The sequence below is a fragment of the Heloderma suspectum genome, chromosome 4 (genome assembly GCF_057233095.1).
Source record: "Heloderma suspectum isolate Gila_16-S chromosome 4, 16-S_ref, whole genome shotgun sequence".
NCBI classification, from domain to species: domain Eukaryota; kingdom Metazoa; phylum Chordata; class Lepidosauria; order Squamata; family Helodermatidae; genus Heloderma; species Heloderma suspectum.
Genome location: NC_139461.1, coordinates 296298268 through 296325445, shown reverse-complemented (window position 1 = coordinate 296325445; position 27178 = coordinate 296298268). Strand labels below are relative to the sequence as shown.

The 27178-nt window shown below is 44.1% G+C and overlaps 1 protein-coding gene and 1 pseudogene across 1 annotated transcript in view; both read left to right on the top strand.

Annotated features, from left to right (window-relative positions):
* LOC146348897 (piezo-type mechanosensitive ion channel component 2-like) overlaps window positions 1-27178 on the top strand; it is an 83360-nt gene that overhangs the window by 38820 nt on the left and 17362 nt on the right. Inside the window, exons 21-34 of the mRNA XM_084851690.1 lie at window positions 5001-5090; window positions 6891-6991; window positions 10897-10968; window positions 11767-11879; window positions 14075-14195; window positions 14496-14567; window positions 14912-15078; window positions 16507-16673; window positions 17612-17870; window positions 18493-18681; window positions 19895-20087; window positions 21389-21518; window positions 24412-24559; window positions 25278-25492. Of these exons, the coding sequence (XP_084707816.1) occupies window positions 5001-5090; window positions 6891-6991; window positions 10897-10968; window positions 11767-11879; window positions 14075-14195; window positions 14496-14567; window positions 14912-15078; window positions 16507-16673; window positions 17612-17870; window positions 18493-18681; window positions 19895-20087; window positions 21389-21518; window positions 24412-24559; window positions 25278-25492 (2037 nt within the window). The remainder of the gene's footprint in view (window positions 1-5000; window positions 5091-6890; window positions 6992-10896; window positions 10969-11766; window positions 11880-14074; window positions 14196-14495; window positions 14568-14911; window positions 15079-16506; window positions 16674-17611; window positions 17871-18492; window positions 18682-19894; window positions 20088-21388; window positions 21519-24411; window positions 24560-25277; window positions 25493-27178) is intronic.
* LOC146348898 (U6 spliceosomal RNA) lies at window positions 16061-16127 on the top strand (annotated as a pseudogene).

Below are 27178 nucleotides of genomic sequence, written 5' to 3'. Positions count from 1 at the left end.
CCTTGTAAGTTACTGGAGCAGGATGGTTGCTGCTTCCTTGTGGCTTGACCCCATGCCACTCAAGTGATAGGATTTCTGTGGGAAGCAATCCCATGGACCAGGCAAATGGCATGGTTACTTCTCTCTCGAATATCACTCATCCAGTCCACATGATTTCTTCCTTTACTATAGAACAGGGCTGGGCAACCTGATGCCCTTCAGGTGTTTTGTGCTACAACTTCACAATCACTGACCATGTTGCTGGGGCTTATGGGACTTGTAGCCCAAAACATCTGGAAAGCACCAGGTTGCCTGCTATAGAGGTTCCTCAAGCTACATGGGTTGTCGTGACTGTAGGATATCCCCCATGCGACTCCAGTATCATTAGATTTGAAGATAGCTTTCCTTACTAGTTTGTATCGAAACCTAGCGTATCCTTTGCCTTTCAAGGTGAGTGACCCTGCTACGATTTTATGAATATCGTGCTCAGTTCCCACTAATGTAGGCAAGTATTTTAAAGCTGGATCTTCTCCAATGTACTGGTTTATTTCTAAAAGACATTTGGCCCTGACCAAGGGAGGCTGGTGGATCTGATTTCGGTGGGGAGGAGATTCCATTCTGGGTTTTAGTTACAACGAGCCAGAGGTCTAAAGGAGCTATCCAAGGTGCTGGACCCATTCAGCACCTTGGATAGACCCTTTAGACTTCTGGCTGGTTGTAACTAAAACCCAGAATGGAATCTCTGCCCCACCACCATCGGATCCACCAGCCTCCCTTAGCCCTGACATGTTACAGTAGGGATTTTTCTCCATTTCCAAATGTGATAAAAATGAAAAAAAATCCTCCCAACAACAAGTGCCATTTCATCTGTTTGACTGAATTGTCTTACACATAAAGGGAACTAGCTGTACCTGTAACGAAAAATTTCGCAACAATGTGTGTGTAACTTATGATTTAGCAACTTTGTTAATCGGCTGTTTTACCCAATCTTGACAGTTCACAACTTCATATTAAATCTGCATTAAAACTGTTAGAGATAGATTGGTAGAGTAAGCGAGAAAGTGGCTCAGTTTTGAAAGCTTTTTTTTTCAAAATTAAAAAACAACAACAGAAATTGCAATGACCCACAGTTTTGGAGTTATACATAATAGAAAAAACACTTTTTTCCAATTATTTTGATGAAATTAGCCCCAAAAGTGATTTTCAGTATTTGTCGTCGAATCTGTGTGGTAAATGCTGTAATTTTTAAAAAATTATGTAAAACAGCTGAGCGGAACTCAAGCTGCTGATCGCTAAAGAAATCGCTTCACTTTTTAATATATATTACGCAGTGAATGATTTAATAATGGAAGTGCATGTAAACAATACAAAGTGCTAATTCAAGTACTAAATGTTGATTTTACATTTATTTATTTATCTATCTCTAAACATCTTTGCCATTCCACATCTTCAATTAGTAAATTACATGCTTGAGCTGCTTCTTTAAAAGTATCATTTTCTGCCCCATTATATGTTTTGATATCTTCATAACTGGTGGCGCCAACAACATGTAATATGAGCCAGTGTGGTATAGTGACTAGAGTGTTGGACTGGGAATCAGGAGATCCGGGTTCTAGTCCCCACTCAGTCATGGAAGCTCACTGGGTAACTTTGGGCCAGTCATTGACTCTCAGCCCAACCTACCTCACAGAGTTGTTGCTGTGAGGATAAAATGGAGAGGGGGAGTACCATGTATGCTGCCTTGGATTCCTTAAGGAGGAAAAAAGGCAGGATAGAAATGTAATAATTAATAAATAAATAAATGTAATCTAAGAAAATAGCTTTCGGTATCTGAAGGAAATACACCATACATCTCAGGCCCGGGGGTCAAACCCAGTCCGCTTGGGGTCCCAATTCAGCTCTTCAGGGTTCCGCAGATGGCCACACACCTTTTCCCCCAACCACCAATTCTTTAGTGGTTTCCCAGCTTTTGTGCATATTTCTCCCAGTTCTAAAAGGTTGAAATGCTTCTCCTAAGGCTTAGTGACTGGCAGTTTAAAGCATTAAGCGACAATAGGCTGGTCTTTGGGCTCTTTTGAGCCCTCCCCATTGCCTTTGGCTCCACCTACTACTGGAATGTGCTGTCACATTCTGTGGTCCTCTCTCTTCGCAATCAACACACTCCAGGAAACGAAGCTTCAGGCCAACACTATTAGTAGGCTAGCTTCTTTACAAATGCAGATTCTAGGAAACTCTCAGACTGCAATGGAACAGCTAATCCACAGATCTAAGAATATCAATAGAGGAGACAAAGTGCAAGTTAGAGAAGTTGCCAGCAGTCTGGGCATGAAGTTCTCATCCAGACTTGCTTCTCAGGGATGCCCCTCCTTAGGGTGGCTCCCTCCTACGTTGGCTTCCATGAGTGGCCAACCTGGCAGAACATCTGAGGCCTGCCCCTATCTTTTCCTACTTGGCTCTGCGACAGACCCTAGCATCCCTCAAGTCACGCCCCTCTCCCTCCTCCTCCTCTCCCTCCAAAACTTGAGTTTTCATGGTGGAGGAAGTGGGGAGCCGTTCAGGCAGGACCATCTGTGTGTCAAGGTCCTGGAAGAAAGTCTCACCATATCTGGGCTCACTGGGGAGGGTGCCTCCCTCTGTTCTTGCTGTTCCCATTCTGATTCCGAATCTGAGCTGCCAGACATCTCCACATGTTCAGAGTCATTCCTGGCATGTGGCCCCGGGAGCTTCTCCAAAATGGAATTTGGCCCTTGGCCTGAAAGAATTTCAACACCTCTGGCATACATCCTATCGCATGCAGTAAGAGATGTGGAGCCTCTGGTCTGTGGGCTAAATCCGGACCTCCAGGCCGCCCAGTCCAGACCTCTAGGCTGTTCTGAGGCCACACCACTTCATTGCCCCACTCCAAGTTACCGATATGATTTACTCCAACCACAATTATTTATCCCTTCAAACTACAAAGGGGGGCTCATGCACATTGGGGAAGGAGAATGCCTGGATGCAAATGTCTCCCCCCCCCATTATGCACTGAACAAAATTAAGAGTCACGTCTGTAGCTCCACCCATTTTGTTCTTGCTCCACCCCTTTTGGCCTTGGCTCCACCTACTTTCTGCTCTGGCCTCACCCACTCTTGGAATATGGTGGTGGTGGGGAAACCCTGGATAGGTTTTGACTGAGGTATCATGGACCTCAACAGGAAAAAATTATCCCACACCACCCATACAGTAAGTACAGTGTTTGAGTTAAAATTGGGACCAGGTCACGGAGGTACTCAGTGGAGTCCATGCTCTCAGCCTTTCTTGAGAATTTTCCTGTTTGTATGAAGCACGACCTGCAATAGCAATGATGGGGAGGATATGTAGATTGGCACTGCAAAGTAATCACATCACAATACAGTGAGAAGTGAGGCCGTCTCTAAATTAAAATCTTTCACATTTAGTTATCAACGTTTCAACTAATTTTTAAAAGCGGAAATATTTCTCTGCAATTGTAGACATCAGTAGCGAATGCATGCTATCGTGTAGTGTGTAACCCATTTGGCTCCATGAATACAAATTACTATAAACTTTAACAATGAGAAGCTGTCAATTTATTTTCGGGGGTGTGACTGTTTTTCTGCAAATCTAGGCATTGGCAGCCTAGATTTGCAGAACTTGATTGGATAATATTTAGGGGTCAACACGGAGTGAACAAAAATTCGGGCTCCATATTAATATATAGACAGTCTGCTTCCTTCATGATGCTCAGAGAGCACCTTCATTGAGGTTTTCTAATATTTAAATTTATTGCTGGCTGGGGATTATGAGACTTGTAGTCCAACTGGAGGGCACCAGGGGGTGGAAGGCTGATATACACTAATAGTTTACGCAGTTCTCTGTGTGTTGGTCCTTATGTAGCCAAAATGGCACCAGCCACACACAAGAGGGAAGCATCAGCAGGCTTGGGAGAAGATTTGCTGAAGTACAAAAAACCTTTAGGGAAAAAAACCCCTAAAAGGTGGGGTGGGGGTGGGGGAGGCAAAAACAGCCTAGTAAAGAGTGAGTGTGCATGGAGGCAGTGGAGGCTGGTGGCTCTGATGTCAGTGGGGTGGTGAATCCGCTCCAGGTTTCAGTCAGAACCATTCAGAACTCTAAAGGAGCTTTCTAAGCTGTGGAACCATCAGCCAACACTGCTTGGATGTCCCTGTTGTGGTGGGGGCAGGGGGGGGATGACACGAAACCAGGTGGGAGAGGGGAGGAAGATGAAGTATCCTGAAAAGGAGCACTCCATGCTGCAACATTTTGTTGCAGCTCCTACTTGCCAGAAGCTATTAGTCAAACTAGGTGGGTTGGGGAGGGCAGTGATCCAGAGTGAGAGAGAAAAGGAGATGGGTGGGGTGGGGTGGAATGAATTGGTTGTTGCAGGTGGGGGGAGAAAAAGAGTTTACCTTCCATGAAATAGGTTTCTGTTGGCTCTGAAAACTGTGTTCAAAAGAAGTGGCTTAGTGTGTTGGGACTCAGACCCCACTTCTGCCTTGTACTCAGTCCCTTGAGCAGGTTACTTGTCCTTTGCCACGCCTCCCCATGGGAGCCATTTTGTGGTGGTGCCCAGGATAGTTGATCAGATTGCCAAATGTGCTCACAGGCCCAAAAAAGTTGCCTGCCCCTGGGGTAATGGATCCTCCATGTGCAGAAGCAGTATATATCTGAGTATCAGTTACTCAGCTGTCAACAGGAGATTTCTTAGCTTCATGCCCTGCTTGTGGAATATGTATGTATGTATTTATGGAAAGCCATTTTTATCCTGCTCCTCAGCCAAAATGAAAATAAGGCAGTCTCTGCCCACAGGCTTGCAATCTAAAAAGGCACAACACCAAAGGAAAAGGGGATGGGGTGGGAAGAGGAAAAGGTACCTGAAAAAGCCCCTTCCCAGAGGCACCTAGCTGGCCACTGTTAGAAAGAGGAGACTGGACTCAATGGACTCTTGGTCTGATCCACAAGGCAGAACTTTTTAAAGATTGTTCCAAACTGTTTCACCCATGCAGAGGAACAGAGCTGTTTGAAGCGAAACTGAAAAAAATGGTGGCTTTCAGGATGGAAGAGGAGAGAAAGTCAATGAAAGCCATGAAGAGGAAGTAAGTCCTCTAATTTATTCACAGCATTGTAGATAGGTTTACCCAGGAGTGGTGGGGAAGGCAAGGGCAACACATTTTTCCTTTCCTATTTCCCGAACTTACAGAAGAGAGGCCGAGGGCACTTCCAAGCAGGTGGTTCATGATGCTTCCAGTCACAAGGAGCTCTTTTGCAGCTCTTCAGTCTTTCCCTCCATAATGTATTTTCTGTGGAAAGGAAAAAAAGACAGAAGCAGCAGTGGGAAAACATGGGAGAGTTACAAATGGAAGATTATGACATCTCTCCCCACCCCCCATACAATTCTGCAAATGAGGCAGCGAGATCAGATTATACAATAAAAGCCTCGTCTGGAAGTACCCTGAGTGTTAAACTCCGTGACGGGGCATCCACAAAGAATTTACTGATAGTCCAGATCAACTTAATTACAATGGAATTAATCTTGCGGTGGGGAAGGGGAAAAAAGCCTGCACCGTCTTCGCCAATTGGTGTGCAGGTCAAATTCCTTCCCACCTCCATTAGCTGGCCATTACTCCTGCCACTGCAAGGCATCTTACTAACCAGAGTGGGTGGGTGGGGAATTCAGCAACTCAATCCTGCAGCTTCAGGGGAAGTCTGCTTTTCAGGGCCTGAGGTTGAACTGGAGTGAAAACGAAGGAGAGCGATCTCTCCCCAGTGGATCAGCCCCTTTGGCTCCACCCCCATCAAGCCCATGAGCTCAGCAGTCCTCTCCCTGGGAAGGTGCCAATGTTGCAGCCGTGCACCCGCTCCTCACTAGCTGTTCCTCCCTTTGTTGTCAGCCTGCGTGCCCCCACAAATCACAGCTCCCCAGTAAGAGGGGAACTCGGCTTGATGCTGGATGCTGGATGGAAGCCCTTGATTTCTGATAAATATCATGCCCCCAAATAATGTGCAGGTGTGGTCAATCGGGTTACAGAGGGCAGTACGTCCAGGCAGGGTGCAATGGAGGAATGTCTGCTTTAGTGCTGCAGTTGCAAGCAAGCTAAGTGTGGATGAACTGCAGAGGAGGGAGATGAGGGAACCCCTAGTTCTTTGAGCACTGGCACTGTCCTAAGAAACATCTTAGGTAGGTAGGTATTAAGAGCATCCTATACACACTTATGCACACTTACTTGCCGCAGTACATTCGTTTGGAAGAAACATTTGGGTGTAGATGGATAGGACTGGACTGCAAGTAATGATGTTGCTGAAAAGTCCCTGATTTTCTGATTTGGGAATATGAATTTTAGCAGTTTTGAATGCTTACCTTGGATGCAAAACGAGCATTACAGGCCCCATTAGCTCTTCTCCCAGAAGCCCTCAGTTGCCAGGGCCCCGACATCCTTACAAGGGAGTTTGGATCCCTGGGAAAATTGTATTTCCCAGGGGGCCTGTCATTTGGGATGCTGTCACAGCAGTGTTGCAGCAGGCACTAGGGATGAAGCAAGGCTTTCTCCTACCTTTCTGCTACCTTTTCCAAGTCAGGTAAATAGAAAGGGGGTAGTGGGGCAGGCTACAGGGATTCATGGAGGTGTGTTTGGGTGGATGGCAAGCTGGGATTGGGGGAAGTCCTAGGAGCATGACTGGGTCGGTCTGGGTCTTGGAGTAGACCAAGTGATTTTCTGATGTGTAGGGGAGAATAGCTTGGGTTGCCAATTCTAATTCTGAATGAGCAGGGTGGGTGGAGTTCACCCAACACTTGCTACAAGTATAATTTGAGAAGAGGCTGTTGTGAGGATTCAGAAATGCTTGCAAGATTATTTGGACTAAAGACAGCATTCTGCTCTTCTGTTGCAAATCTGTAGGATGGACCTGCTCAAACGAAAGCAGAAAAATCTTCACAGCTTGGGAAGAAAAGCACCAGCAGCAGAAGCTCTACAGAAGTCTGAGAAAGAGGAGGATCCAGGTAAAAACAATCTTCTTACTTTTAAATGGCATGTACAGTGCAGCCTCATTTATTTGAGAGTTATGAAGTTCAGTGGTAACTCAGATATTCAGGTAACTAGACATTCAGATTCAATGTGACTTTGGGTTATAGATTCCTCACACAAATATCAGTACAACTGTCATGAAGACAGTTCATGACACAGTCATTTTAATAAGTGTGTTTACCTTTGCAAACATGCATCTAGAACCCTGTTGGAGGGGGAGGGGCATGTTGCAACTTAAGAATTGTGGGTGGGGATCGGTAACCCCAACCCCACCATTTCTCCACTGAAAGTTGCCCCGTCCTGAAACGGCTTTTTCCTCATAGTTGCAATCATTGGGGTTTAAAATACGTGCATCTACCTGTGGCAAATAATTTGGCACTCAAAGGCCAGGCCTGAAGGGAACGAGAAGGAACCCTTGTCATTTAGATGGTTCAAGCCTTGCAGTGGAAATGACTGAGAGCTTGTCTGCGAGGCTTTTATTGGGTGTTCCTGATTGCTCATCATGGTAGTCTGTGGGTTCTTTACCCAGGGCCTCTCCCGTGCTTTGTGAGCGTTATCACAGTTTTTTTCATTAATGGGGGAAGTGTGGTCTTTTTTCTGAATGGCCTCTATAATGCCAAAAAAATCTCATGTAATTGTGCAGTTCCACTATACCACAGAGCCACCTAGTGCTTGTATAATGGAACATTTAGGAAGGCAGAGGAAAAAAAACCCAGGGGAAAAAAACATGTAAAGGAGCTGATCCTAATCCCACAAAGAATCCAGAAGCAGAAGCCTCAGTAAAGGTGTGGGTTAAAAGCTTAATGTAGAAAAGCCCTGAAAGAGATGTTCTGCTATGTATAAAGTAGGCAGTTACACCACTTATTTCATTTTATTTTGAAGATTTATAGACCACCTTTCAATCAAATGGTTCTCAAGGCAGCTTATACCCTTAGTCCAGCTAGCTCGGTATTGTCAACACTGACAGGCAGGGGATTTCCAGAGTTTCAGGCAGGATTCTTTCTTAGCCCTACCTGGAGATGCCAAGGCTCAAACCTTGGACCTTCTGCATGCAAAGCAGGGGCTCTTACCACGGAGCTATGGGACACTTCCTAAATATGCTTTTATCTTTAAAGCATACTTGGACTCAAAGAAACCTTTGGATCGTCACCAAATCCACTCTGAGATTTAACCACCTGTCACAGTCTGCACCTTCTTCTACACCCAATCTTTTCCCATTTGCAACTCAAATTGGTGTTGTCACAGGATTATGGAGGCAACTAAGGTCTGCACCACTGCACATGTCACACAACCTTGGTATTCCTCTACATTGCATCACTCCGGCTTACAGAAGAAAAATCCCCTCCTACTGTTGTTTTTGCTTCATCAACGTGGAAGCATGATAAATCAGCCATGCAGCAGAACAATATACCAAGATTCCTAGATAATAAATGTTTCAAGACTCATCCAATAACCAAATGGTGGATGTTACAGACTGTGTGTTTGTGTGTGGATGGGGGAAAGATGACTTACCCTACTGGTGGACCCCTTCTCTACAAGTCCCCCCTGCCCTGAATTACTAAGAGACCGCCACTGGTATGAATGTCCTTCCTGGCACACCCTGGTCTGTCCAGCTGCTTCTAAGCTCTATTGCCAAGGAGCCCTCCCTTCGACCCAGCCCTAGGAAAAAATAAATAGAAAGGCTCTTTGGATTTTCTTGCCCAAAGCCCAGAAACATAGAACTTGATTTTGCAAAACCTTGTGAAAATTCTGAGAACACAAGCGATAGCTTTGTAACCATGTGGCCCTTCGCCTGAGGAATAGTTTTTAGTGATGAAGTCCCTTTTAAAACAACACAGCCAAATGTCCAAATATTAAAAAGGAGTTTATTTGAGGGGGAAAGGGAAAAAAACAAGGGAGGGCAAAAGGCAAAAATCACACAGAGAGAATTTTAAATGTAATCAAAACTTCCATCTCACAAAGCTAGTTCCTTATTACCTATCTGAGTAGAATTCTGAGTTCCAGAGCATGTGGAGAGTTCATTGCAGAGAGGAAGGTCTGACAGACAGCATCTCAGCCTCCAGTTAGGTGGTGTATAGAAGGTTCATCAGGAGTGAACCAACTCTTACTCTTATGGGAATCTGAGTTCAGTAAAAGCTGGTCCAGTAGTGGAGACTGATTCTTCTTTTGTCCAATCATGCAATAGCTTCCATTTCTGATGTCAGTGATCTAGTCAGCAATGCAGAAAATTACTCAGTGGCTGGACCCACTTCCTAACAATTCTAAAATTACGTCTCAAAAAACACAACCAGTTTGAACTAGTTAGCCTATTCTAAAAAATAGCTTAAAGTTTTGGATGTATATTGAAGAACAAGAAGGTGAGATAAGCCTATTCAGACATCCTAGCATGGTGCCAATTTCCCAGAAACTCTAGGTGGCTTTGTTGAGCTTGAGGTTTGTCACACTGCAGTTAGGGATGTACGAAAGTCACCTTTTCGAAGGGTGACATTTGCGGTGGAGGGGAGGCGCTCCGTCTCTCCCCCTGAAATTCTCTCTGGCCGGCTCTGCTCCGCGGAGATTCCGCGGAGCCACCAGCCGGGGCTGCCCGCAGCCGGACATCCGGCCGCTGGGCAGCCTGCAGGGACGCAAGTGGCGGCAGCCGTAACCGCTGCCATTTGCGTCCCTGTATTTTGCCGTGATAGGCTACGTAAATATTTACGTAGCCTATCACAGCAAAAAACCCACAAAAAAACAGCGAACGCAAATGGCGGCGGCTACGGCGGCCGCCATTTGCGTTCCCTTTTTTTTTTGGCCGTTTTAGCCTACGTAAATATTTACGTAGGCTATTACAGCAAAAAAAAAAAAAAAGAAGGAATGCAAATGGTGGCCACTACGCCATTTGCGTTCCTTTTTTTTTTTTTCCGTAATAGCCTATGTAAATATTTACGTAGGCTAAAAAAAGGGAACGCAAATGGCGGCCACCGTAGCCGCCGCCATTTGCGTTCCGTTAGTTTTGCCGTGATAGGCTACGTAAGTAAGTAAGTATTTACATAGCCTATCACGGCTATATGGAAGAAGCAAATGGCAGCTGCAGATGCGGCCGCCATTCCCAAGTCAACGCGGACAGCAGCAGGTAGGTGCTCCGTTCCGGGCCCATTTCGCAGTGTGGGGGGGCGGGGGGGCTTCGTTCCGCCACGGATTTCGGGGGGCCGAATGCGCTGGCATTCGGCCTCACCAAGATCCGTGGAGGAATTCTCTGACATCCCTAACTGCAGTACTATATATATATATTCTGCACCAAGAAAAGCTGGATCCTGTAACTTGTATAAATTATGCAATTGTCAGAGAGCGAGCGAGCGAGAGAGTATATAGTCTCTTGTGGTTAGTTATGAGGTGATTCAGTGAGCTATGCAAGGCACTGAAGGCCTATTTCCTGATGACTGGAAATTGTACAGAGCCCCTGCTTGCTTTTGTGATTGGCCACACATTTTGAAGCCTATGTTTGTAATCATGAGGCCTAGAAACTTGCTTTTTCAAAACATGAAAACAGAAACTCTCAGGATGCTGAAAGCTGTGTGCCCAGTATGACATCATATGGCTTTTCTGCACTTGCCTAGACTAGAATACATAAAGCCCTGACCAAGAGTCAGCTGTTAACATTTACTAGTAACAAAAAAGGATCTTGTTGAGCTCCATTTTCTTGGTGGAAAGCCAGGGTATGTATCAATCAATCAATCAATCAATCAATCTCCATTCTTGAATTTTCATCTCTTTTCAGAAAGGCTGGAGGCAGAGCTCTTTTCTTCCCTTCCCTTCATGAATCACATTTTGCAGGGTGTACTTTCACTATCTATTCCTTAGGCACATTTTTACTGAGTTGTTTTTCTGGACCCTTTTGTAGAGGATGATGCTAGCAAGAAAGAAAAGGAAGACAAGAATACGTGGTGGCAACCATGGGCGACTCACAGTTCAAGTACATTTACTAATTTTCAGATGCCTAAGAAACTGCTGGCTCCCTTGGTTTGACATTTTGTCTCCTTGGAGCAGAGACTGCTATTTTTTTACATTTGTCTCTCACTGTTTAATTGATGCTTGATGTTATTTAATAATTACTGTAAGTGCTGCAATATCTAAACAATTAAAGTGTTAATTTAGCCAGTTAAGAACTTGTTGCAAACTGTGCATGCATCCAAAAACAAAGAATGCTTCCCCCCATTGAAAATTATTATTTTGTTCATATGTAAAGATATGCAGATTTAATTGATTAACCGATTAATTAAAATTGACTAGTTCTTCTTTAATTGGATGGCAGCCCTAGGCACTGAACATCACGTCCAAGATGGTTGTACAAGATAAGTTTATTATTTAGATTTATAATCTGCTGCATCTCAAAGATTTGGTTTGGGTACAAAAACAGAAGGCAGGGGATGCCCAGCAAAATAAAAATCAAATGTCAAAATTCATTGACATTTCCTCATTATACTTCAGCCCTAAAAACCAACATTTTGAAAAGGGCTCAGGCTTGGACTTGGTGGACTTAGTTACTCATTAATATCCTTGAACAGTCTTGTCCTACTTTTACTCATGGGCTTAAATGTGGACTTTCCCTGTCCTTTTGGTGGAAAGGGTGCGTGTGTGTTCTAATCTGTGTTAGCGACTGCAAGCATAAAACCAGGTGGGAATAGTTATTTCTGAGTTTTGTGCATGTGGCTTAGAGTTCCACAAGCCCCATTGCGTTCTTAGCCTTGTCTGCTTCCCACATTGATTTCAGTTATTCGAGATGGGGGCTATTGCCTTTTTGAGACAGATAGTGAGGAAGAAGAGGAACAAGGACACACGGAAAAGAGGAAGGAGGACTACCCGAGGAAGAAAACAGCATTCCAGGTGTGGCCCTTGTTCTGGAGGGGTAAAAGGAGCTGCATTGGGGAGGGGCACAGCTATGGGAGTATGCACTGTGGGGCATGTTATCATTTAGGTAAACTTCTTAAATTTATTCTGGCTTTTTACCAGTGGAAGCCTATATAAGTCTACTCAGACATAGGATCGTAGCCTGAACATTCATTCATTCATTCATTCATTTATTTTCTATACCACCCAATAGCCGAAACTCTCTGGGGAGTTCACAAAAATTAAAACCACAAGGTACAGATAAAACAATATAAAATATGAAAGCCTAAAACTACAATATAACAGTACAACCAGAATAAAATGTAGCAGCAATGCAGAGATTGCTATCAAAGGCTATCAATATCTACTAGTCTTGATGGCTATGTACTACCTCCAGTACCAGAGGCAGTGAGCCTATGTACACCAGTTGTTGGGGAACAGGGGTGGGAGGGTGCTGTTGCACTCGTGTCCTGCTTGTGGGTTCCTAGTCGACAGCTGGTTGGCCACTGTGTGAACAGAATGCTGGAGTAGATGCTTGGTTGGATCCAGCATGGCTCTTTTTATGTTCTTAGATTTAAAATACAGATTTAAAACAGCAGAGCTAAAAGACAAGAATCCTTTTAAACAGTTTTAACAGTTAAAAACAGTTAAAATGCTGTGGAAATGAAAAGGTCTTCACGTGGTGCCGAAAAGCATACAATGTAGGTGCTAGGCGAACCTCTCTAAGGAGATCATTCCACAGCTGGGGTGCCACAGCAGAAAAGGCCCTCTTCGTGGTAGACACCCGCCTCACTTCCTTTGGCAGGAACCCCCGGAGAAGGACCCCTGAAGATGATCTTAGGGTCCGGGCAGATACATATGGGCATGATGTATTTGTAACCATCTATTGAAACCAAGTCATAGAATCATAGAATAGTAGGGTTGGAAGGGGCCTACAAGGCCATCGAATCCAACCCCCTGCTCAGTGCAGGAATCCAAGTCAGAGCATCCCTGACAGATTGCTATCCAGCCTCGTCTTGAAGGCGTCCAGTGTGGGAGAGCCCACCACCTCCCTGGGTAATTGGTTCCATTGTCGTATTGCTCTAACAGTCAGGACGTTTTTCCTGATGTTGAGCCAGAATCTGGCTTCCTGTAACTTGAGCCCATTATTCCGTGTCCTGCACTCTGGGATGATCAAGAAGAGATCCTAGCCTTCCTCTCTGTGACAACCTTTCAAGTACTTGAAAAGCGCTATCATATCTCCCCTCACCTTCACTGGAGGTATTTAAGCAGAGGCTGGATGGCCACCTGTAAGGGATGACGTATAATTGCAAGACCCCTACATTGAGGAAGGGGTTGGACCAGATAGTCACCAAGGTCCCTGCCCAAAGGAGGACAGAGAGTCATAGTATTCTTTTGTTGAAAAATTGACCCTTTTAAAAATAATGTATTCGTCTAATGAAGTGCAAGGAAGTGTCAACCTACATTCTTTATTAGAGGCATTATGAGGCTGTACAGATGGCACTTCATATCTGACAATCAGATAATGTTTCTTTTCACTTGTAAAATGTAGTATGAATGATTTCTCATTTGCTAATTCTTTGTATAATTCAATACTTGTAATATTTGTAAAAACGTTTGTTTGGAAATTAGAAAAAAAAATCTCCAAGGTCTCTTCCATGTCTAAAATTCTATACATTTTTGTCTGCTATTTTTAGTTTTATGGTTTATGGTGTTAATTGGGTTTTATGTTATTTTAATTATTCAATCAATCTTTTAAATTGTTGTATCATCGTGAACTGCCTAGAATTTTTTTTTGGTGGAGGGCAGTATTATATAAATATTTTAAATTTATTTATTTATTATTTAAAATATTCATTTAAAAAATATATTTCTTGGCTGCCCTCCCAAGGCAGCTTACAGCAATAAAATGCATAAAAACAGTATAAAATAAATCATTAACAAATGTGGCCTGGGGGTGAAACAGAGGATGGAGTTACAGTTGAGGCCAAAGCTGCAACTTTCACAAATCTTTTGTCATTGCATATGTTAGCCTCTTTTGCTTTGATTCCTTTGCAAAAACCTAGATTTCTGCTTAAAAGTACAAACAGACAGATCTTGAAAGTAGTTTGATGGATTACCTACATGAATGCACCGCCGACCCACACAGTTCAAGAATACTGTTGTTGAACAACAGTCTGTCATTTTCACAGCTTGCATATGAAGCATGGATGACCAGTTCAAAATCAGCTCTCAGGATAAGAGAGCAAGATGAAACTAGAGACCAAAGAAAGAAAGAAAAGGAGGAGAAGGAAAAGCAACGCCGAATGACAGGTAGTGGAAAAGGTAGGTAGATACTTTGCACACATGGTACCATTTTCCCTGAACTGTACCACTTCACACTGGGAGTGGGTAACACAAGTTTAATGCTTCCCAGCTTAAAAATAAATAAACAAAAAAACTTTGTTGTATATGGAAAGCTAGAATTCTCTGTATATCCAAGCTTCACCTTGTATCTTTCTCAGTGTATTTCCAATTGTAACATTGGGATCTCCATGTAATATCAGAGAGTGCATTGGTTTGGGTTCATAATGCTGAAATGCTCTTCTAATGTTTTATTCTGGTGTGCTTCAGCCAATGTTAAAATGGAATCCTATGAAGAAAATCTGGAGATATCAGTCACTGAAGAGGATTTGGACAAATCAGGTGATTAATTCCACTGTATACCTAGGAAATTGTTGGCACACAAGTGTTCAGGAGCAGTTATAACACTGGAACAACTTTGGCAGAGTCCCAGAAAGGGGACAAGTGATCTACTTACCTTTCTGCTAGGAAGGGTCACTCATCTACCTGCATTTTTATTGGGCTTTATGTCATTTTATACGTGTATTTTTTATGATAATTGGTTTTAAGCTGTAAAGCTGCTTTGAGATCCCTGTTGAGTGGGGAAAAGGGGGGCGGTCCCAGGTGTGCAGGCTCCTAAAAGATGATCTTGGACTGCAGCCTGGCTCTTGGCTATTCATGTAACATGGGCTTTCCCTTCATGACAGAAAACATCATGCAAAGAGTAATCAACACTGTCAAGTTCAGTTGGGTCTTCATCCAAGTACTGTTGGATGACACTACTGAAGCGCTGAATTCCCTATGTAAAGATAACCTGGACATTGCAAATGTGCTCAAAATAGAAAAGTGCATGCTTTGGCGAGAGACTAAGAAGGTAAGATCTCTGTGCTTTCACTTAGTTTCTCACTGTAGAAGAGCAAGCAGGCAGATTCTGGACTCCATCCTAAAATTCCCTGTATGAATCACCCACTGAATTAGGTATCCAGCTTTCTTGGTTTCACAGTCTCCTGTGAAACAACCAAAATCTCCAAAGCAAATAATTCAGAATATAATGATAGCATTTAGACAGTCTTTTCAAATATGACATTTATTGTTGTGAACCTTACAAGAACTGTGTAAGGTAGATCGTTATTTTTATCCCCATACTACTGATAGGAGGTGAGATTCAAACCAGGGTCCTTCTGATTCATAGCTCAGTCTCCTAGCTCCTATGCTACAACACCTCTCGGTACCTTTTAGAGAGAGTTTATTCTCTGTTAAAATTGTTCTTTATGGATAAATGCCAAGTGCTCGATAGAAGTATGGCTGTGATTCCCCGATTCCACACACAGGGCATCTGTACACCAGCCTAAAATCCTGCATTTAAAATGGGGCTTTCTGCTTCCGTTTTAAATGCAGCATCACAACGACTTCCTTTTTCACCCGCTTCCTTTCCCCTCTCCCCTTTCCCCCTCCTCCTCCCCGTATCTGAGTCTTCCATTATCTTTAATTGATCTCGCTCCTTTTCTTGCCGCTTTTCCTCTTTTCACAGAGGGAACTCAAGCGCAACACAATGGGGTAATGTGATAGCTCATTATCTGTGATCTATTTAAAAACAGAACAAAGGGCATTTAGTGCAGGAGATGCCTTGGAGGTTCACGGCGTCATCTAAAGAGCCTGCAAACTTCCATGAGGGAGCAATCTCAATCGCAGGATAAGAGCTCCATGTGAAGAAAGCCACAAGCACAGAATCTGGTGTGCTGGGTACAGAATTTAGTATCCAGAGTCCCTTTGTTTTCACTGTCCCCACCCCCAAGTGCAAGATTGAGGGTCAGTGGGGGAGTGCCCAAGAGTGGCCCTTCCTCACTTGTGAAATTGTGCATCTAGCTTCAGCAGCACATATAGTAAAATTGGAATGATATAGAGGAGATTAGCATGGCCCCTAAAGAGAGCCAGTGTGGTGTAGGGGTGAGAGTGTTGGGACTGTGAGCCGGGAGATTCAGGTTCTAGTCCCCACTCAGCCATGGAAGCTCACTGGGTGACTTTGGGCCATTCATTGACTCTCAGCCCAACCTACCTCACAGGGTTGTTGTTGTGAGGATAAAACGGGGAGGAGGAGGAGGAGGAGAATGTAAGCTGCCTTGGTTTCCTTTCAAGAGGAAAAAAGGGGGGATATAAATGAAATAAATAAATAAATAGACTTTGAGCTTTAAAAGTGCGGATTTATTCCAAGATTTCAGGGAAGCCCAAACAGTTCAAAGAGATTAGCTTAACAATTCTTTTCCATCCTAGCTCACTGATCCCTGTTGGGTTTTCTTTTAAGGGAAATGAGGTCTCCGCAGATTCTGTTCTTCTGTATCACAACCTTGAGACAAGTCCACCAGGTTACGGAGAATGTAACACTGAAATGGCAGAGGTGGATGGGAGCAAAGATAAGGTGCCCAAATGTCCACATGGGGAGAACACTGAGCCATCACTGGTGCACCTCAGGTGAGTAGTAACTGCTTCCAGGCTCTGGAACTCCCTGCTGAAGGAGGCTAGGTTGGCTCCCTCCTTGCTGTCCTTCTGCCAGCAGGGAAAATATGTTTTTATTTAAGCAGTCCTTTGGCATGTAAACGGGTCTCTTGCTGAAGTTGGTTCTATTGGGTTGGGTGCTCTTTTTGTTTATTTTTATTTATTAATTTTATTTGTACCCCACCTTTCTAGCATATAGCCTGTCCTTCAGCCCCAGAACTTGCTTGCTGCCCTTAGGTGTGATGTCAGATGCTATCCTGTTGCCAGTGTTGAAGGACAATTTAGGGAGTAAACTCCAAACTCGGAGGCAACCAGCTATCCAATGGTGGGTGGGCGGAGCGTGGAGGGGATCTTCTCCTCCACGTTCTGGCTGTCCTGTATTACTGGCTAGATGGCCGATTGCGGCTGTCTAGCCAGAGCAGTTCGGAGTGGGAGGAGGCTTAGCTTCTGAGATCAGACAAGCACACACACATCCAGCCCTTTGCTTGTTGCTGAGGAAACATTGAGTGCTGAGGAAGCTATGCAATCAGTAGCTGGAAGACGATATGGGGCTGTTGAGAGCTGTGATTGGACAGGAGGGAAATACAAACACTGCCGTATATGGACAGGCAGGGGAGGGGACTACGACCAGATATGGTAGCGAAGGTGGAAAATCAGAGCACCTTAAGGGGAAATACCGGGATATTAGGGTATTGAAAGCGGGAGCACAGAAGCGGGAAATTCCGGTTCCAATTCGAGGCAGGTACTGCACAGTGTGAAAGACGGGCGGTGAAACCTCACTGGAAGCGAAAAAACCCATAAGTGTATATCGGCCCCCAGTTAGCTACTAATTCTAGAATGTGCAAGCTGATAGATATGCTCTTATTTATCATTGTTAATCTACATTTCTTTTTCATTTTTTAAATATGGACCAGGGCTTTCCATGACAATGAGCTGGAGCAGTCAGAGAAATTTTACCAGCGTCTTCCTCACCCACTGAAGCTGGGAGTTGCTTTGTACAATGTCATGGTGTCTAAATCTGAAATGCTGTGCTATTTTGTGATAATTCTAAACCATATGGCCTCTGCTTCCATCTTCACTTTGGTTCTCCCTATTCTGATATTTCTGTGGGCCATGTTGTCCATTCCAAGGCCTACAAAATTCTTCTGGATGACAGCTATCATTTACACTGAGGTGGGTGTTCAATAGCTCCTGCCTTTAAGGCCAAATGATGTTTTCGCTGATGTGTTCTGGCGTCTCCCCCACCTTTCTTCCAGGCATTACTTCATTGAGAGATGCCAGGCCTCAGGCCTAGCTAGAAATCTTAGCTTCTGTCTTGGGAGCCTTTCCTTCAGTGAGTAGCTGTTGGTCATGGTTAGGAACAAAGGAAGTTAGAGGAGAAGGTGGCAGCTAGGGCTGGCACACAAGGGAGGCAAGAACCTTCATTATTGTCCTCTTCTGCACCCTAGGCCCTGGGATGAATGGTGACTAGGTGTTTGGATTTTTGCATCTCTGCTCATAACACTTGGCCTGGGGAAACATTTTTTAGCGGTCATTTTGCATGTAGTATGCAAAATAGATAAAGCAGAAAAACGTGTGTTAAAATGGAATCCTGCAAGGGTAAGCGCTGGGCATGTTACCTAAGCCTCATACAATTTCTGTAGACTTTTCTCTTTTGCAAAGAAAATTATTAAGGAAATACAATAAAAGCAAGAAGACAATTTCATGTAAAGGCCTACCAGTTTGAATTCCAGTATTTTGGGGGCATTATCTCTTCACTGTAGGATAATCTATGTATGTTTCCTTCCCTGGCCAGATAACAATTGTGATCAAACACTTTTCTCAGTTTGGATTCTTTCCTTGGACCACTAAGGTTTATTGTAGTATCAATGCAGAAGAGCCATTTGCTTTGCCAAATATAGCTGGGATTGAGAAGAAGGATGGCTATGCACACTATGATCTGGTGCAGATGCTGGCTTTGTTCTTCCATCGGTATATCTTGAAGGTACTGACATACATTCTTCTTAAGGAAAGAGAATGCTAAAGAGCTATTTTAGACCACAGATATGTTACTAGGGTGGATGCACCATATTGCTAGCAAAACAGTAAAGCTGGGGTGCACATTATTGTAGGGGTGCAGAACTTCAGGCCCATTGGCCAAGTCCAGCCCACCTGGGGTCCCCATATGGCTACACCCCCTTTCCACTGACCACCAGGGGAAAGGTCAGGTGTTTTCCCAGTTTGGTGTTTGGTGTTTTCCCAGCTTTTGTGCAGTTTTTTTCCCCATTCTAAAAGCTTGGACTGCCTCTTCTAAGGCTGAAGAGGCAGTAGGAGCTTCAAGCTACAATATGCTGAAATATTTGGTATTTTGTCCCTGCCCCCTTTTGCTTTTGGCCCACAAGAATACAGCCCCCAGGAGCGTCTCTGAAACTGAAGAGGTTCAAACCCCACTACATTATCAGAAGGATCACTTCTTCCAGTATAATCCAACCCAAGCCCTGAGATCATCAACAGAAGGCCTCCTCTGAGTGCCCTCACATGTTTAGATACAGCAAGTGGCTACTTGAGCTCAGGCCTTCTTAGAAGTAGTCTGCCATATCTTCATGATCTCTGTGCAGACACACGTATGAAGCTTCTAAAGCTTAGACCCTGCCCCTGAGCAAGGGAACCCCATGCCCTCCTGCCCCGGCTCTAGGGCAGGCCCATTGCTCTCTCCTCAATTTCTTTTCAACCACTGCTTGAACAGGGCAGTAAGGAACTTTCTCCAGAGCTTCAGAAAAATTCTCCTCAGAACTATTCCTTGAAAAATATTTCTCTTCAGAATTCATGGGGGTGGGGGGTGAGTCCTTTTTGTCATTTTGTCTTACGTTCCTTGTTAAAAAGAGAGAAGGAGGAAAGGAAAAAAAAACGATCCTCACCTCTTTTTACTCATTTCGATGTCCTAGACGTTGAGTTCAGTGGGGCTTACTGCCAGGTAAATGGGTATAGAATTGCAGCCTTAGAATATTCAAAGTCCTTCACAAACTTTATGAGATTGCTTGAGTCATTGTGCTGCCTAGCAGGCTGTGACTCAGGCCCAACTACACTTTACACTAATAATGTAGCTGAGGCTTGTGTTACCTTTTGTTCTTGTGTAAGCATTTGTGGTCCCAACTCAGGAAAGGGTCAACTGTGTTTTGCTGATATCTACAGTACTTTCACTCTGTTATGTTCCACAGTGCTATGGGCTCTGGGATTCCAAAGAGGTGAACATGTCGAACTCTGGGGAAAAGAAAAGGACAGGGAGACCAAAGAAGAAGATAGGGCTCAGAGGCCAAGTGAAGGAATGTCAGCCTGGATCAGGAGCACAACGCCGTTTTAGATCTCAGAGTCAAAGTCTCTCAAGGAATGGCTTTAACAGGACTAATGAAGGTAGTTGGGTGCATGTGTGTGACAGCGGTGCTCTTCCTGTGAAGGGAAGGGAGGGTGCGTAATGCTGCAATGTACCAAAGGGAAGAGGAGATGGGGACTGGCCGTGAAATATGTTCTGATCAGCAGGGAAAGGGGAGAGTTTAAGGAACGTGTGCTGAAGTAAATAAGGTCCAGAGATCTGAACTTTTACTGAGGAGGCTGCCATAGATGAGACCGAGATTTGTGTGTGTGGCTCTTGTAGGGGACAGGGGAGCTGTAAGGGAATCTGAGAAACGTACCCTCCTGGGAGAGCAGACCATGAGGCAGGCCCAGCATTAGGACTCCGCATCATTGGGCAGCTGCGGGAGTCCCAGCATGCTGACAGGGCCCACTACTGATGCCTGCCTTGGGTCCTCCTTAAACACTTTTTTCCGCCGCTGGGAGGCTGCCATTTAAATATCCCACAATACATAGTGCTGCTCTAGGGAACTGTGGGAAATAAACATGGAGGTTTGTGAGCCACCACTTAAATTTCCCACAATGCTCCCAGTGTGCTGTCACTCTGAGACAGCATGGGAATTTCGAATGATAGCCCCCAGACCTACTAAGAACCACCTGGTGTTGATCGGAGCACAGCTGTTGCTGCTGTCACCAGCTGAGCCCACTGGAAGGGCCCACTGACATAAGAGAGGTTCTGCCAGAGGGCAGTCCGCTGAGGGCCCCCTCAAACCTGGCCCTATTGTGAGGCTCCACATCTGGAGAATCCACAGTTCTGAGGGGAACATAAAAGTGTTGATGACATCACCAGGCCTATCTAGGGATTAGTGCTCTGAAAAGATTCACAAATGTGAGAAATCTGGGTTCTCTATGCACTCTGGAGGTGGGGAAGGGGAAAGGGATCAGGAGTAACATCTGTAGAAGTTGTTGTTATCCTACCTGTTTGCCCATTCTTCTTTTGTGGTTGCTGCTGGTTGTGTTGTGTTACGACCAGCTCCTTTGCTTCCTCGTTGTTTAAACATCTTTTACGATAAAGATATGAAAACCTGACCTCAATGTGTTCATTACATCGTTATGGTGCCAGAATTTTGAGGGGAGCCTCCATGGCAGGAAATGGCACAAGAGCATCTATTTTAGTGTTATACAGAGGTCGGTGGAAATGATGCCTGAAGGATTGGCTTGTATGTCTTGAGTGGGTGGTGGATCGAGTGTCATGTGTTTAGCAAATGGGACCCCACATGAGTTGGTGAGAGCTTAAAATGAGGTATGGCTCTTATGGAATTAATACTTCCCAGATAGAGTTGTGATTACTTTCTGTTTGGTAGGCAAACCTCTGAAAGAAGCCAAGAAGAAATGGAGCCTTTTCAGAAAACCCCCTGCTGGCAGGAAGAGAATTACCAAAGAAGAAACAATAAACGGGCAGATACAAAAAGCAAAGAAGCTGCCGATTAAAATGTAAATGCGGGTATATTTTGTAAAATGTGTATTAAAAAAGTGAGATTTTGCAACTTGAATGAGCAGAGCTGGGGAAGGAGTGGGGTGATGGGGAGACAGGATGGTAGTATGGGTGACATCCACAGACCTTCCACTCTCTGTAACAGTCTGTGGTCTTTGTGCCCATCCAAATGTACATGCTGAGGGGAGGCGGAAAAGCAGTACTCTGTTGAGCCCTATGAGTATACTGCTTGCAGGGAAGGATCATACCATATTTATGTTTTGGACATACACTGTCATGCTCATTTAAAAAGTTCCCCAACATTTTGCCTCTCCTGAGATGCTAGCGTATTTTTATTTCAGTAGGTTTGTTCATAGTGTCATTAGGGAAAAAAACAAAAACAGAACAGTTCTACTAATGGCCCGATACTCCATTTGGTGAAATGCGTGTGCTGACCACTATTCAAGCAACTAGGGAGGAGCCATAACTCTGAGACAGAGCACATGTTTTGCATGTGGAAGGTCCCAAGCTTAATCTCTGGCATTTCAGTGAGCAGGGCTAAGACCTCTCCCTGCATTAAACCATAGAAAGTCACTCCCCATCACAGCAGACAACGCTGGGATAGGTGAACTAGTGGTCTAACTTGGCATAAGATAGGTTCGTATGCATCCTTGGAACCGCCAAACTGTGATCATCACTACTGACATGTGGTGCTAAAAGACAAGTGGCAAATCTTGCTTATACAGATCATCTCACTCAGCTAGTGATGTTGCTGCAGTTGCTAATGATCTGGTTCAGTATACAAAATTTCTCTGACTTGTAATGCTTGTCAGTAGCCTGCACCACTTTCCCCAGAAATTCCTCTCCAGCTCAGAATGCGGAATGAGGTTCTGTGCATGTGTGGTCAGCATTCAGCAGACTACATGCCCAAAGCCAGTTTCTGTGCATGCATCCACAAAAGAAGTCTTTAAATCTTAGCCCCTTAATCAAATAGGAAATGAACACCAACCTCAAGAGGCAGCCACTCCAAAGGGAGAAACTTACCAGGTTCACTCCAGTTCCATCCAATCCCTGCTTCTCCAAGCCTGTCCTCGTGCTGTACAAAACGTGGTGGTACTCACGTGTCTTGACCTCTGCCAGAAATGTCACAAAAAGCAGTGTCCACAATTTGCTGCATCTTCAGTGTAACCAAAGTACAAGTTCCAGTGGGCAATGTGACAACATGCATGCCTGTGGCACTATCAGTGTGCATGTGCCAGCATTATGAGCTAGAAGGGAGATGCTTGCTGAGAAAGCTCGTAAATACTGAGGCAATTCCAAATTGAACTGAGCTGAGCTTGCCCAACACTCCATGGGAAGAGGAGTAGAGTAGGGATGGTGGGAGAGCTCTTTCTCAAGCACCGTCCTCTGTCATAGAAGGAGTTTTTATTTGTGTCCAAGCAAGACACAGGGTTGACTCCAGGTTTGAGGTGCCCCCCTCCCCAACATCAGCAGGCCTACCAGACATCATCGGGCAGCCCCCTTGGAGGACTTACTGGTGGCAGCAGTTTTGTGATCTGCAGTGGGTAACTGTCTGCTATTTTAATTACCCTCAGTGCCCCAACATAGCATTGTGCTGGGGCACTGTGGGAAATTTATATGGTGGGTGGCTCACAGGCTGTGCCTACTGCAAAGGTAAGCCTGAACCTGGGGGGAGTAGGTGGATGGACTCCGGCCTGGAGCAGGCATCGAACAATGCCAGAAGCTGATGCAAATTCTGCTCTGATGCACAACTGAGTCAGAGGGATCTGCGATGTGGGTGGTGAATGCCTACTGTTAGCCAGTGCTCAGCTGTTTGGAGAACAGAATGAGACTGATGCAAAGGAGGGCCAGACTTCTGTCCCTTTTATGGCCTCTTAATAGTTTTATAGAAGAGGGAATTGCATCAGGTGCAGCTTTTCCCATTCCTGTGTACCAAGCAGCACTTGCCAAAAAGAACCCTTCTGTACAACTCGGGGCTAAAGGCTTGTCTTCTTTTTGCATCTGATCATCCTACTGAAGAATTCAGATATGGTTGCTCTGCCCTGGCTCACCGTCGGATCTTTTTGAGGAAATGATGCTTGTAGACATGGCCTTACAGCTCCCTCCTATATGAAGCCCTTTAGAGTGCAACAACCCCTTTAGCCTCTAGGTCAAACTAGATGTGACATGAAATGATGAACGCATTTAATGTGTCTAGTCCCCCACTCCCCTGTGGGGAAAGCTGTCGGTATGGGGAGCTGTGGATATGGGACGAATAGCAGCTTGGGTAATAGCATGCCCAAGCAGCTAATAGCAGCTTGGGCATTCATTGAGACCACAGTGTGGGAAGGGTTAACCCCCACTCCCCCTTCCTGGCACATTGCAGTCTGAATTCTGATTCTACCCATTGTTTAATGGCTGTTATTTAGAGAGAAAAAATACCTAGACATTGAATGCATTCATACATTTTATGCCCCATTGAGTTTGGCCCTCAGGTAACAGTTTGTTAAACACACACACCAAACTTCAGATTGTTTGTGTACACACACACACACACACACACACACCAAACTTCAACTCCCCTGAAATTACTGGCATTTTATGAAGAAGCAAGTGCAGAAAGTTTGCAAGTGGTTGACTTGCAAATAGTTTACTTAGGAATATTTGGGTCTTGAGGACTGTGATTCTGTACATAGAACTAGCTAAGGGGAGGGAGCTTCAAGCACTCCAGTTTTAGATCCTTCTTTGGGACCGTGGCATTATCTCTACCAGCTAGGATGGGTATTTCCTGATGCTTTTGCTACCAAACTGGCTGGGTGCATGTTCCAGAGCTTCAGGCAAGCAAATTATCCTTTTGACAAATGTGACTGTTACTTTGCAACTTGATTGATCGAGATTAGTTTTTACCCACAGTGCACTTCAGATTTACTGGCCCATCAGGCAATTCTTCTACAACATTATTCATCCAAAATGCAGCCCAGTCTGTGATGTTTATGCTGTCATGTTCCTAGTCGATGTGATTAATTTTATTATTGTCATCTTTGGCTACTGGGCTTTTGGTGTAAGTATCAGCATGCATTGCTTAATATCTAAAATGAAAGGTACCTGGAACATTTGCGACTTGGCCTGGAATCACTGCCTCATAATTGCAGATGTGTAAGAGTTGGCAGTGATTCCCTTGGTGATGAGGGAAACATATTCTGCTCGTGTTCAAAAGCACTCTGTTATTACTTCACATGTTCCAGGTTCAAGAATCATAGAATTTTCAGAGTAGGAAAGGACCTTGGGGGTCATCCTGCTCAGTGCAAGAATCTTGCAAATGCAGCAGTGTTTAGCCAAAATCTTTGCAATTTCTACCTATTAGATATAGCCCTGCTCTCTGGAACAGCAGGATGGTGGTTCAAGTTTATATGTTGTTGATTCATAGAACCAAGGAAAGAATACACTGCTATTTTCACAGTTTCTGCTGTAATATGTGACAAATTTTTGTATCTCACCTATTATAAGTATAATTTAATTTGCAAAACAGTAGTGTCATTTTTCATCCTGCTTGCCTTTTTTTCTGTTTTTGGTCATATATGTTTTTCCCTTGAATGTAGTGGCTTGTGTTGTTTCTCTTTTAGTTGTGTCCGGTAGTTGTAAAAATGGATTTCAAATAACAGCTACAACATGAATATAGCTTTGTAGTGCCAATATGCTCACAGACTCCAGTCCAAAGTGTAGGGTTGCTTCTTTCCTTTATGCCCAGATATGATCAATGCATGCTTACCTTATTTCAGAAACACTCAGCTGCTGCTGACATTACAGAATCCCTTTCAGAAGACCAGGTACCCGAAGCTTTCCTTGTGATGCTCTTGGTGCAGTTTGGGACAATGATAGTTGATCGGGGAATCTACCTGAGAAAGAACATGTTCGGGAAGTGTGTTTTTCAGGTGGTCCTTGTCTTCGGCATCCACTTCTGGATGTTCTTCATCTTGCCTGGAATAACAGAAAGGTACAACAATTGCTGGTGTATAATGGTGATGGGGGGGATGTTCTTTACTAATGACCGGTCATAGTGGGCAGTGAAAAAAACCACTTGGATGGTTCTGTTGAAGTCAGCCATTTGATCACCCTCAGAAAGGTCATATAATCTGGCAGTTCCCCATGCCAGATGGTTGAAAATGGCTTGATGGGCAGCACAGATATACATTAGCAAGGGAACTTCAAATTTGGTGTCAGTTGTGTATACATGCAAGCTCTGCAACCCAAATGTCCCAGTTTTGTTATGGAAATAAGTTGTGCAATTTTGGAAAGTGGCATAAATGTAGTTAATCTGGATATATCACATTTGAAGGTTATTTATTTATTTCATCCATTTATAGACTGCTTGTCAATGTCTAAAGACATCTCGAGGCAGGGTACAACATAAAGGTATAAAATACAAAATGTCCACAGTTAAAATATTTAAAAACGGAATATGAAATGTCTCTGCTAAAAGCATTTTTTTAAAAATTCAGAAGTAAAACATTTACATTCAGAGAACTAGCCAAGGTGGGCAGCACGATCAGTCAGGGAAGGCCTGAGTGAAAAGATAGATCTTTAACTGGTGCCAAAAACATTCCACACAAACATGCATACCAATGGGGGGAACATAGGGGGTGCCACCATGGAGAAGCCCTGTTTCTTATTAGGGACTGGGTGATGGTGAAGGAGCAAGGATGGAATGAATGAGACACTGGCTGCAGAAGGTATGCAGAGTTAGGAACTGAAGAATTAGACATTTATGGTGCAACCCTATACATGTTTAGACAGAAAAGTCCTACATCTTCCAGCATGCTGTAGGACTTTTTTCTATAAACATGCACGGGCTTGCAACCTTACCTTTATTTTTTGTTTTATGTACTGCACTACGTACATTGCCATGTACACTGATGATGCCATATTAAGCAAGGCATGGGCTACACAAATTACTTCCGGTATTGTCAGGTACAAGCCATGCCATATTGAGTGAGTATAGACATTTGCCCAATCCAGCTATGTATTTACAAATGTACAAATCACAGCTAGGGGCCATATGCACGTATTTAGAGTAGAGATGTCAGTCGCTGGGAAATCCGGTTCTTTTTTGACTCATTGGAGTTCCGTGGTGTGTAAGACTCGCTTTGCATCTCCAAGCTGAGCTGTGGACTGTTTCCCGAACTCCAGGAACCTTTTTGCACATTTGGGGTGTGTGTGTGTTCTGCAATTTGTGCAAATTTCTGAGCAATTTGCACCCATTATGGCTGTAATTTGCACAAATTTGGCCATAATTTGCTCAAATGGGAAAATCTGCAAACTGGCTCAACTCTCTGCAGATCAAGTTGGGCGTCACAGTGGGAACCAAAATGAACTCTGGGGCGCCGAAACTAGGAAAACCCTTCAAACCCCACCCCCCAAACGGATTTCTCAGATGTCCCTAATTTAGAGCTGAATGAAGAATTGCATGCACAAACGGGTATTTATTTATTTTAAACATTTATCGGCTATGTTTGAGAGAACTTAGTGGTTTATTTAAAAAATACAGTCAGACTTGAAAAGCAAACAGCAAATGAATCACATCACTAAACTAAAACAGCTAGTGATAGAACCAATGCACATGCTAGCAAAATCAGTCAAATGCAAGCTGGAATTTTAAAAAAGAAAAGTGGGCAAAGGAGAG